Consider the following 12,945-nt stretch of genomic DNA (forward strand, 5'->3'; position numbering starts at 1 on the left):
ACGCTGTCCCCCACATCAAACGGCGCGTCTCTAGCACTGCGATCGTGCACCTCCTTCCTGCGCTTCGCCGCTTTCTTTAAGGACTCCTTTGCGATGTCCCTCGCCACTTGCAAGCGCGATTCTAGTTCAACCTTATAGTCGTCCAGTGAAGCGTATGGGACACGACGGGGGCCCTCTGGCACTTCACTAGGCTGGTCCGGGTCTCGGCCGTAGAGAAGAAAGAATGGCGATTCGCCCGTGCTCTCGTGTGCTGCGGAATTGTAGGCAAACATTGCATACGGGAGCCACAAGTCCCAGTCCCGCTGGTCGCGCGAAACAAAATGCGACAGGAACCCGGCCACGGTTTGGTTCAGTCGCTCCACCGCGCCGTTGCAAGCCGGATGGTACGGTGTTGTCTGCTTCTTAGCGATCTTAAGCAGCTCGCAAACTCTCCTCATTAGCTGCGACACGAAGTTCGTTCCCCGATCTGTCAAGAGTTGCCTCGGGGGTCCATGTCGGAGCACGATCTGTTCGACAAATGCTCTTGCAACCGTGTCTGCCTTCTGATCTGGGAGTGCTACCGCTTCCGCGTATTTTGAAAGGTGATCGACAAATACTAAAATGTACTTGTTTCCGGAAGTGGTCGTGGGCAATGGGCCCATTATGTCCATACCTGTCCGCTCGAAGGGAGCCGAAACCTCAGGGAACGGCTGAATTGGAGCTGGTCTTCGTCCCTTGGGTGTTTTTCTTTCGAGACAGGAATGACACTTCGCACAGTAGTCTCTAACATCCTGTCGCATGCCACTCCAAAAGTACAAACGCTCCACACGCCTGCATGTCTTCGCTACGCCAAAATGACCGGCGCATGGCGCATCGTGAAACTCGCGAAGAACCCTTTCTGTCCACGACCGAGGTATGACGACTCTCTCCCAAGCGGTTTTCTCTGGTCTCCCTTTCCTGGTTGGCCTCGTGCGCCGACACAGGGTGCCGTCTTTGCCAATGAAATAACCTAGCTGTTCGGGGTGAGACGGTGCGTCCTCTAAGCTTTCGATTATTCGCTTCAGGTCCGGATCTTTGCACTGCTCTGTGCGTAATTCGGCGGGGTCGACTACGGGGACAAACTCATCTATAGCTGCCACGGCAGCTGTGCGGCTGAGTGCATCAGCATTCAGATGTGTCTTTCCTGACTTGTGCTCAACTTCAAAGCAGTATTCCTGCAGGTGTAGATTCCATCTAGCGAGTCGCGAGCTAGGGTCCCTGACACTCATCACCCATTTCAGAGGATGGCAGTCTGTGACTAGCTTGAATTTGCGGCCGTAAAGGTAGCATCTGAAGTGCTTTACTGCCCAGACAACGGCGAGGCACTCCCTTTCCGTAGCTCCGTACTTTTGCTCTGTGGGGCTCAGCTGTCGGCTAGCAAAAGCAACGGGATGTTCTTTGCCCTCGATAACCTGAGATAGCACGGCACCAACTGCGAACTTCGACGCATCTGTGGCCATAACGAAGGGCAAATTAAAATCCGGGTGGCGCAACAGCGGTGCACTCATTAGCTTCCTTTTCAGGGCCCCAAAAGCATCCTCCGCGTTTCCGTCCCAGCGAAAGGCGACATTTTTGGCTGTTAAGGCGGTGAGCGGCTTAGCGAGCTTGGCGAACTCCTCTATGTGCCTTCGGTAGTAACCGATCAGGCCGAGAAACTGCCGGACCTGGCGGACGCTAGTCGGGGATGGAAAATCCGAGACACACCTTAGTTTCTCAGGGTCCGGTCGCACGCCGTCTGCTGAAACAACGTGCCCGAGGTATTTCACCTCGTTTTTGAGGAATTGGCACTTAGAGGGCTTCAGCTTGAGACCCGCTGCTCTTAGTCGCACCAAAACCTGCTCAATATCGCGCAAATGGTTATCAAAACTGTCACTGTATATGATAATGTCATCCATATACACGAAGCACAGCCTTCCCAGAAGACCTGCCAGGATAACATCAGCGGTTCTCTGCCAGACAGCAGGGCTGTTGGCCAGACCCATCGGCATTCTTTTCCATTCATAGTGCCCTGAGGGCGTGTTGAATGCCGTTTTCTCGGCATCTGCCGGATCCATTGCTATCTGCCAGAATCCCGCCGCCATGTCCACTACCGTGAAGTACCTGGCAGAGCCCAGCTGAGAAAGCGTCTCCTGTATATTGGGGATGGGGTATGGATCGATGCGAGTTACGGCATTTAGTTTGCGGTAGTCCACTACCAATCGATACGAGCCATCTGGCTTTTCCACCAATAGTGCTGGTGCTCCCCAGGGTGACTTTGAGTGTTCGACAATGCCGCGATCAATCAGGTCCTGCACCTGCCGCTCCATCTCCTCACGTTGGGAGTAAGGAATCCTGTACGCACGCTGGTAAACGGGCGATGAAGTGCCGGTTTCTATCCTGTGCTTTATAACGCCACAGCAGCCCAAATCCAGGTTGGACGCGGCGAATACCTCCGAGTAGTCGTTCAGCAAACCAGCCAGAGCCTCCCTCTCCCTGGATTTTACGTGAGAAAGATCGAACGACACCTTTGGAGCAGCCGAAGGACTAGCATGCTCTACAGTTGCGAGTACCTTATCGGTGGGCTCACGTTGCTCTATCGCAGAGGTGAAGAAAGCCAATGTTTTGTTCTTGGGAAGGCTCAGTGGCTGCTGGCTACAGTTAACCACCCGTAGGGGCACTCTGTGGGCGTCATTAACTGTCACGAGGCACGCGGCTGCCTTCAGGCCATTGCTGAGAGAGTCGACCGGCTCAAGCACTCCCACGGCGCCGCTCTCTACATCTGAAGGCACAAACGCGTACAAAATGTGCTCCGACCAAGGAAGGACGACCGCCTCCTCGACCAGCCGGACGGCAACCCGCGAATATACCTTCTCCAATGATCCCACTGTTTGACGGGTGTCAATATCGGTAATGCGAATCTCAGCCCCTCTCCTGTTCAAAAACGGAACTTTTGAGCCGCCCGCATTAACCTCTTCCTCCGAGAATGAGACTACTACCTTCCCTTTTCTCAAAAAATCCTGCCCTAATATACCTGACACTCCGTTTGGCAGAGACACCGTGTCCGGGCATACGTAGCAGGGGTGCTCCAATGCAATTCCGCCGAGAGAGAAGTGTAACCGGTAGAGTCCACTTATGCCAAGAGGATCCCCCGTTATGCCTACAAATTTGGTTGCCATACCACCAGACGCTTCCAACACCTCGCGGTCCCCCTTCCTTCGAAGCGTGTTAAAACTGCTCTCCTTAAGCAATGTCACCTTTGACCCCGTATCTATCAACAATTCCATACAACAACCATTTAACTTGCAACGCACAACAGGGCATGCCTCGTCGGCCACACAAACTACCACCACCTCATCATCTACTGCTCCCTCCCCACGCTCCTCAGGCTGGGGAGGACTAACTAGTTTTTTGACTCGGTATCTGGAGCCCCGCTGTAGGCTTGCTTAGGGCGTGTCTCGCCTGCTTCTCTTTGTGGCTCCCCACGGCGCACGTTTTGGCAGAACCTGGCGATGTGTCCGCGACCCTGCAAGCGAAGCATACGATTTCTTCAAAATCTCGCATACCGCGCCTGTAGCTTTGTGGCGGTCTCCGGTTTCCAGCGAATGGGCGCTGTTGAGCGCGCGCTTCAACCTGGCATTCTACCTGCTGAGATAGCAGCTGTTCTAAGCGATCTAACCGCTCTGTCAAGAGAGCAACCTCAGGGTTGAGCACCGCGCTCTCTATGACGCGTACTCCCGCTGCGGCTGTCGTTAACGCCTCATTTTGTTCCTCATCCAATGCGGTCTCCACGGCTTGGTCGAAATTGCTCGGCTTGCGCGAGAGCACGAACCGGCGCACGGGGTCTTGCAGACCAGCCACGAACAAAGCGGTCATTTCCTCTTTAAGTATATCCTCCGCGTATTTCTTCTTAAGCTGGTCTCCTTCCTCCTCCCTGCTTAACGTATCGCGCGCTAAGCGCTGAAGCCGCGACGCAAACGTTCGCACGTCCTCCCCTACCATCTGTCCGGCGTCACGGAACCTCTGTACTCGCACGTGACGTGGTTCAGTGTCAAAATGCTCAAATGCGAGCTTCTTAAATTCCGCAAATGATTTTGTGGATTTTACTTTTTCGTCTCGCCATGCAAAATCATGAGCAGCTCCTGCCATCTTACACCTCGCCATTCCCAGCATTTGAGCATCGGACCATCCCCCCATTTTCCCAATCTCTTCTAGCATGGAAAAGAAATCGCAGATTGGAACCCCTGTCTTATCTCCCGTAAACGTCGGAATGACGCTTCCTAATGCCAGCATGCTTGCTCCGAGCGACGGCTGTGGAGTGGGAGCTCCCTCAGATACAGTCATTTTTTTTTTCAAGCCCTCCAGTGCCTCAAGCCTCTCAAATGGGGGTAAAAGTCTCACAATCAGTCCCGTGATTCCCTTTTGATTACAATTTTGAAGTCATGAATGTCACAGCATTCAGAGGACATTTGCTTTTGAGACCCCACTTCTGACACCAGTGTGATGACCCCCATAATGCGCAGGTCCACACGGGACGGAGAGGCAAAGAGACACCGTATGGCTCAGTTTAAACAAACAGGTATATTCAATAATTACACATGGTTAAGGTTATACATCAGAGGCTGGGGCGTCCGAGCTTACGTGCCGACGACTTCATGGGGGCGATGGAGTGGCTCCGGAGTTGGGCTCGAGCGGTTGCTGGCAGAAGCTGCACGCCGTCGGGCTTCGGCGCTGAAGGCCCTCTTCGCTAACGATGTCGTCCTGAGCGTGGATGCAGTAGAATTTCAATAGTCGTCCGTTTCTTCGAGGATGGATCACAAACCCTTCCTCCAGTGTCGTTCGGCTTGGAAGATGAACAGGAGGCGAGCTTGTAGATGATGACAGCAGAGCATAATTTTACAACAGAACAAACTCTGCACTACTTTACTCATCGACCGGGCAGGTTAGTGCCTAAGTAGCATCACATTACATGCTAAGCATGGAGCCCCAGCTCAGACTGGACTGCATCCGTTTACATGTGCTTTTAAGCACTTGATTAACAAAGGACTAAGGGCGGTCATTTCCAGTGGCCCGCCCAAAGCATCAATTCTCCAATCCAAAATAACATGCGAGATGGGGACCACCCCTTTGGGTTGGGCTTAGCCTCGAACCCAGAGTCTGTTAACAATACAAACTAAATAAACAACAAAAACGCCACCACTCTCTCTCAAGTGAGAGTATACACAGGCTCTCTCTTCGGAGCTAATTCACTAGCGCCTGTCTTTCCACATTCTTGGCGAGTACTGCCTGTCCGCCATGACAGGTGTCCGTCGCGGCCCTTCTGGGAAGCTGTGGGTGCCTTCCCGGCGATAGCCCACGACAAAGGGGGGGGGGGGGGGGGAGGGAAAGAATGTTGTCTTCGCGGAAGCGCATAGCGTCGGCTGTGGTACGGCGCGCTCTGGCCCGCTGACAGCTCCCTTGTCCTGGAATGTGCCCGGAAATTGGGGAGGCAAAAAGACGTTGACGCTGGTGGCGCTCGGGTTAGAGGACGTTGAAGTTCGCCGTCTCCCCTCCTGAAGGACGTGCTGCCGAGCCCTCTCTTGCCGGGTCCCTGTCTTGTGGCCAACACCGCGAAAAATCTGGTGGAGTTGGGATCGATCTCATGTCCTGTACTCCAACGGTTAGCCGGAGCTCCAGTCCCATATAGCCATCGAGACGCCCGTTCACCGTGCTAGCCGCCGGATTCGAGGCTTACCGCCCGACCCTGCACCATCGGGTATGTCCACGGAACAACTCGGTGCCGCCTTATGCCTGCCGCGACCACCCTAATGCCTGGGCGACCACACCCTACTTCACTCTCCAGAACACCCGCATCCCGAAGTCCTTCCACGGCGACATCTTTGAAGACGTGGAAGACTGGCTGCAGCACTACGAGCCGCGTTCAACCAGTGGGATGAAGCCACCCAGCTTAGGAGTGTCTACTTCAGCCTGGACGACGGCGATCGGACATGGTTCGAAAACCGCGAAGACCAGTTGTTCTCCTGGAGTGAGTTCTGGCGTCGTCTCCTGGAAACATACGGCAGCTCGGATCGTCGGAAACGGGCAGAACGCGCTGTGCAATCGCGCGTCAAGCTCCCGAATGAGAACGTTGGAGCGTATGTAGAGGACATGACGCGCCTATTCAAGCGCGCAGACACTGCAATGTCCGAGGACAAAAAGCTGCGCCATCTCATGCGTGGCGTCAAAGAGTAGCTTTCTGCTCGCCTTGTCCGCAGTCCTCTGAAGTCTGTCGCCGAGTTTCTTGCCGAGTATTCCAAGATTGGGAAGGTTCTTCAGCAAAGAGCGTCCGCGTACGGTTGACCCGTGTCCGCCGTCTCCGTTTTCCGGCCAGTTCTACAATCCCGGCGACCAGGTTTGGGTGTGGATGCCTTTTCGACGGCGAGGCTTGTCCGAAAAACTAATTTCTTGCTATTTCTGTCCTTATAAAGTCTCGCGGCGCGTCAGCGACGTTAGTTACGAGGTACTCCCGGCCGAGACACTTCAGAGCGGCGAAGACGTCGGCTGCCGCATCCAGAGATCGTCCATGTTTTACGCCTGAAGCCATATTTTGCGTGGTGACCTCCCAGCTTCCGCGAATCTTTCTTGTGCGCTTATGTGTGCTCGTGTTCTTTTTTTAAGAGCGGAGGAATGCCAGGCGGCGCTCAGGCAAAAAGACGTTGACGCTGGTGGTGCTCGGATTGGAGGACGTTGAAGTTCGCCGTCTTCCCTCTTTAAGGACGTGCTGCCGAGCCCTCTCTTGCCGGGTCTGTGTCAATTGTCACCAACACCGTGACAATATTATTTACTCGCATATCGCGTCATACTTGAATTCCAACTCCTCGTTCTTCAAAAATCAGCATGGCTTTCGTCGCTGTTTTTCATGTAAATCACAAATGAGTTTACCATGGGCCTTCACTTAAACCTTAATTCTTCGTTCCAAACCAACGTTATCTATTTATATTTTGCTAAAGCATTCGACCGTGTCGCTCATCGACGTCTTATGTCCAAGCTTCTAGGCCTTCACCCACTTGATTTAGACTGGATTTAAAACTTCCATATAGCTCACTCTCAGTTCACCGCAATAGGCGGTCTTCCTTCAAGTACCACTAGCGTAACTTCCGGTGCACCTCAGGGGTCTGTGTAGGGTCCACTGCTTAATTTTTATCAACGACCTGCCCTCCGACATCTCATCCACAATCCGCCTCCTTCGCTGACGAGTGCATTATTTGCCAACGTATAAATACTAAAGACGATCAAGCTGCCCTCCAGACCGATCTGAAGCTCACTGAAAGCTGTTGGACATTGTGGATGATGTAACTTATTACTTGGAAGTCAATTATATGCAAATTTCGCGGAAGCGCTCCAGCTTGACTTACCCTTACTCTTTATTTTTTGAAGAATTATCGCAGGAAATATCGTATCGTTACCTTGGAATCACTGTCAATAGCAAATTAACTTGGGAAGATATCACAAAAATGACGGCCGACGCTTCACGCACATTTTGCTTTATTAGAAGATCTCTTTCCACTTCTCCTCCTAGCATGCTAAAATTGACATATGAAACATTTGTTTGCAGTAAGCTTGAATATGCGTCCGCTATTTGAAGTCCTCATCAGAACTACCTAATCAACATGCTTGAGTCCGTTCAGAACCGTGCAGCACGCTTCATATCGTCAACATACGCCTTTCATTCCAGCGTAGGCTCAATTAAATCATCACTTGGCCTCACTTCTTTAGCTCTGAGACGGAAAGTTGCGCGCCTGTGTTTATTCCATAAGTTATATTGCCACGAATCTTTTCCGTGTTGGCTCATTCTTCAAAGCTGCTGGCACGCCGCTTTAACGCTTTGCTTGCGATGGAAGACGCGACCCGAATTATCTCGATCGCATCCAGGCAGAGCTGATTCTACGTTAGTCCAGAATGTTCTAGTAACTTTGCACGCTTTATCTCGAAAGTTTGATATCGGCTTTAAATTGAGCACGGCCGACAGCGGCACGCATTCTGTTCGACGACCGCCGAACACGCTTGTTGCTACGCCGCCGCCGAGTGATTCAGTCCATTGTGGGCGCAAGACAGCCCAAATAAAGAGTGTTGTTTAGACGCCATTTCCGCTGTCGTTCTGCTCCCCGGATTGCAGTCACCACTTCGTGACAATATTTCAATTTCCCTTATCTCCGTGGCTCCCTTATATAACTCCTCCTATTCGTACATCGCGCTGCCTGTTTAATTCTAATTGCGTCCAAGGGCTTCATAGTTCAACGAACGCTTTTAATAAGCCCTTCTTCCCCACCGCAATTGAAGAGTGGAACTTGCTGACCGAACCACTTGCTAATGAGCCTAATGCGACTGAGCTTAATGCGATGTTGTTAATTTACGTTCCCGGCTGACATGTTTTTTATACTTATGTTCATGTTAGGTTTTTTTTTCAGAAAAATCTCCCAAAAGTAACCCATCGGGACATTTGGAATCTCCCCAAGAGGTGCTCATTTTTCCCGAACACATCCAAAAAACGTCCCCACAGGTAGCATTGTCCTAAAGGTTGTGCGTCCCAGGGAAAGCCTCAAAAGGTTAATGCTCGATTTCTCGGCTCTGGTTCAATAAAATTATTCGTCCTTTTCATGCAGCCTCAAGGCGTCTAAGAGCACATATGTGCCAAATTTCAGGCACATACTTACATTGCAGGTGGTGTAATACAGCTGTCCACTCGTGTAGAATGCGTGCTGGCTCGGCTGTCCTGCACTTACCTGTTCACATGAAATGTCCTAGCATTTTGCGCACAACGGAAATATGAATTCAAAAAGTCGCCCGATCCTGCCCATATAACAGCAAATAGCAGTGCCATACAGTAGTCATTTCAGATGTATGCTAGCTGTGCTCTTTACATTTGAATGAATACAAACAGCAGACGAATATGTATGCGCCATTTGTACACAGCACATATAAACATCATACATCAGCATGCATAAAAGGCAGCCCGCCGTAGCCTGCCTGCAGCATGGAGCCGATGGCCCACGCGCGAGAAATGCATGCGCTGAGAGAGGGGCGGGTTAGCTTCCTCCGGCTGTTCGAACGAAACTGTTGTTTGATCTTTAAAAACGACGAGTGCAAGAGCAAAACCTTCTCTCCCTGCAGCTTGTGGCGCGAGGGAGAGAGAAAAATGAGCGAGGAGTCGATTTTTATTTCTTGATGAAAAGAAGTGGTCCCTAAACGTTGTACCCAGTTACCTTTCTAGGGCAAAAATGCTATGATTTGTTTTTGTTGTGGCTTAACACGCCCGAAAAAAAAACGTTTCTAGACCTTTCGTGGGAGTACTGCATTTTTTCCTGTGTTTATATGTCCTGCCTGTACAGTCTGGAAACGTTTAATAAATGTTGTACTGGGACTGGGACATTCCATCCTTTTTGGGCGTATATGGGGAGGTGCGTTGCTTGCTGGGAAGTTTCTTTGGAGCTGAGAAGACTACACCTACACCATACCACTTGGCCATAGGCCGGCTAACAAGAGAGATTAGCGAAGCGTTATGCATGAAGAAAAAATCAAGACTGTACGTCAGCAAGCGCTCTATTTTTATACATGACAGTAAAGTTGTTTACCCTTACTGCGTATAGTGACACGCGCGTTTGGTTTGCTTGTTTGCCTGCGCTTCCTTTATATTGGTCATGTTTCCTGCGAATAAACTTCAATTGCGAGTCAGCGCTCGTCTTGTGTGTCCTCTCCTTTCGTCAACGCCTTTCACATGGTTGCCATTAAAATGCATCACCGACTCACCCGTTTAGATATAATGTATAAATTCCTGCATCTCAAAATAAAACTTCAGCTTCTTATGCCAGCGTGTGCAATCTACTTCATCCGCTGTCGTACCTTTCTTTGGCTGGTTTCCACTATGCAGAAGTGCATTCCCTTCATTTCGCGCAATTCGTGCAAAGTCTGTGTGGATAATTTTCCATTCCGCTGGAAAGCGTGTTCTCAAGAGTCTTACATAGAAATCTCCACGCGAAAGTAGACTCTTTTGTTTCCAGATGACTCAAAAAACGAGCCGCAACATTTTCTTTATATGCCCAGTGCTACTCTTCTAAATGAGTCTTTCACAAGGCTTTCCAAGCAAAGCAGTCCTCGTCGGGTCACCTGCTAGCTTTAGCTTTTAGGCGAGGTCTCCAGATTTAGTAGCTGTGGCGATGTTTTCATGTCTAGTGGGTCGACGAGCGAGCAAGAAAAGTTAACTTATGCAGTCATGCCCGTTCGCTCTGGACAGAACTGAAAAGAAAAAAAATAGTCATGGTAGGTTATGCGCACGAACTAGATGCGAAAAAGAGCGGAGGAACCTCAGTTCAGTGCCATTTCCACACGGACACGCAGGAAAGTCCACGCATCGAACTACTGGTCCTGGATTGGGGCACCATTATTCTTGCTCCATTGTTACAGGTCTTCCCCTCACCACTCTGTTCATTTGTGTTATGTGGTTAGTTTATATAGCATGCTTGATATGACGGTCATTCCCTTCCCTAGTGCAGAGTAGCCGACCGGAAGCCTGGCTGGTTAACATCACTGCCCCCCCCCCCTCTTTGTCTATCTTTTGACATGACAGAAACAAGCGTTGGCGTTTTGTTAACCACGGTTCTCTTCTTGTTGTTTTAGCACCGAAGTGAATCAAGCCGCATCCACAGGGGAAAAAAAACACGAACAGCAACACTGCACGGAAATGATGCGCGTAATAAACTCTGGCGCATACGATGTAGAATGGGGGGAAACCATGCTTGGGCCGCTGGTCTCTGTGTAGGCCTTCAACAGTTCAGAATCGCTTCCGCGAGGTACATTGCAAAGATGGCAGTTCTATACATTAGAACAGAAGAGTCTTCTTGGAGCCGCCACCGTGAATGATATGCGACATAATGAAGTCTAAAAAGCCTAAAGAACCGACCAAGCAGCACAGTTCGATGCCGAGGAGCATTCCAATCTGGGTACAAGCTGATGCTCCTACTCGCATGGTGATGCCGAAAGCAGCTTCTTTGCATTAATCATTGATGATGGGGAGGTCTGTGGAGGCGGCACAGGGCGCCATTTTTGTCGATGTAAATGAACCATCCTGGCGCAGTTTAAATCACTCTCTCGAAGCCCGCATGGCCCGGTACTTCGTGAACACTTCGTCGATGTCGGCGTAGCAGCCTTGTAGGTGCCTGCAAAGAGAGCACCATAGATCAAGTAAGGGGGCAGGCTGTACAGGAGGGCATAGTCGAACAAAGAACGATCGACGTTACCTGCCACAAGAAACACCAGAATGCAGTGTGAAATAAATAACGCCGGGTGCTTAAAGCTCGAGCACTTTAAGTCGGCTACAAGTAACGTCGGTAAAAGCGTGGTACGCGAGGGACGAGCATAAGCCGCTTGTGGAAGCTTGTGATCACCAATGATGGTACACGGAGAAAACTATATGGCTCGCAACGCAGATAAGCGGTTTCAGCAGCCACAAAAATTCTGCCTCACTGGACTAGAAAGAACGCCTCTATATTTGCGAAAGCTTTTAGAAGGTCTAGTAAGTCACCCTACATTTGAGGCTTGGAAACAGATCAAAAAAGACAGACACAACGGAGGCAGACCGCACACAAGCTAAACATGCAACTGACTCTGAAACACATATATGCCTAAACATCAGGAATTAAAAAAAATTGATATAAATGGTTAACTTCACTTAAGAATTCAGAATCATCCTTTCGTTGATGGAAATACTTTTCCCAACGCCGACTTCAGAGTCCATCTACAATGTAGGATAGTATTAAAATGCGCTCCTTATTACGTGTGGTAACGCTTCAAACATTTGATATCGACTTTAATATCACATTTCTCATCACACTTGGCGAGGTTTATGTGAGATGCACAAATAATTGTTTTTCTTCAAGGAATCACAATGTTGTCGATGTGGTAGAATTTGCTCCCTGCTTTCAGAGAAGACTGGAGGCTCGCCCTTAGCGCACACAACACACAAAGATGAACACACACAACGCAACGCTTGTAGAGTAAACATGAACAGCCTGTTTAACCTATGCTACCGGGCGCAAGCTTTTATGCAATAAACTCTACGTTACCGCGCAAAAAGGCCGTGTCATATATGTAAGACGTGACGCGTACGTGGGTTAATACGGAAGAATAAATGTACACGTGACTCAAAGTTTGCCCTGTGCGTGTGATTCAGCTGACCAGAAGGGCCAGCTAGACGATGTGCGGTACGCACATTTCAGCTTCCACAATAAAATGCCAGTTGCAAGTTTATCTTACGTCCTGCTCACATCCAGTGCCCATGTTTCTTTAGCGGTCCATATGCCCCAAATCCGTGCACCTGGAGAACGTAACCAAAGCGACAATGCCTATAACATGTGCAGTAGATATCTGTTTTGTTTCCGCGCTGAGTACATGACTAAAATGAATTATCGAAAGCTACAGGTCCGCCAAGAAAACTTCAAAACGGAGGGGTTCTTTTCTGAGCCACCTTAACAGCATTCTCCGGCCTTCCAGCACCGCTCAGCGCTCTCTGCTTTCAAGCAACATTTTCTGGCATGGTTAACAATAATAATAATTGGTTTTTGAGGAAAGGAAATGGCGCAGTATCTGTCTGATATATCGGCTGACACCTGAACCGCGCCGTAAGGGAAGGGATAAAGGAGGGAGTGATAGAAGGAAGAGAGGTGGTGTAGTGGAGGGTTCCGGAATAATAATTTAGACCACCTGGGGATCTTTAACGTGCACTGACATCGCACAGCACACGGGCGCCTTAGCGTTTTTCGTCCATAAAAACGCGGCCGCCGCGTCTGGCATGGTTCTCCGGTCGTTATTTAGCGATGACTCGTGCCACATATTTGCGCCCGTTTAGCGGAGGTTGCACGTGAGGCCACGCAGCGTACATCTCGCTACATTCCGACGCCTTCACGACAGCTAAGCCAT

At 50.2% G+C, this 12,945-nt stretch overlaps 2 protein-coding genes across 3 annotated transcripts in view; one reads left to right on the plus strand and one right to left on the minus strand.

The window, feature by feature from the left end:
• The window catches only part of LOC144127870 (uncharacterized), a 202,650-nt gene that overhangs the window by 45,578 nt on the left and 144,127 nt on the right, over nucleotides 1–12,945 (plus strand). The gene's annotated exons all lie outside the window — the stretch shown is intronic.
• Nucleotides 10,607–12,945, minus strand: part of LOC144127869 (gamma-butyrobetaine dioxygenase-like) — a 78,438-nt gene continuing 76,099 nt past the window's right edge. For both annotated transcript variants that reach the window (XM_077660845.1, XM_077660844.1), the window contains one exon: nucleotides 10,607–11,186. In XM_077660845.1, coding sequence (XP_077516971.1) covers nucleotides 11,111–11,186 — 76 coding nt within the window. In that variant the 3' untranslated portion in view covers nucleotides 10,607–11,110. The remainder of the gene's footprint in view (nucleotides 11,187–12,945) is intronic.

Source organism: Amblyomma americanum, chromosome 4, assembly GCF_052857255.1.
Source record: "Amblyomma americanum isolate KBUSLIRL-KWMA chromosome 4, ASM5285725v1, whole genome shotgun sequence".
Taxonomy (NCBI): domain Eukaryota; kingdom Metazoa; phylum Arthropoda; class Arachnida; order Ixodida; family Ixodidae; genus Amblyomma; species Amblyomma americanum.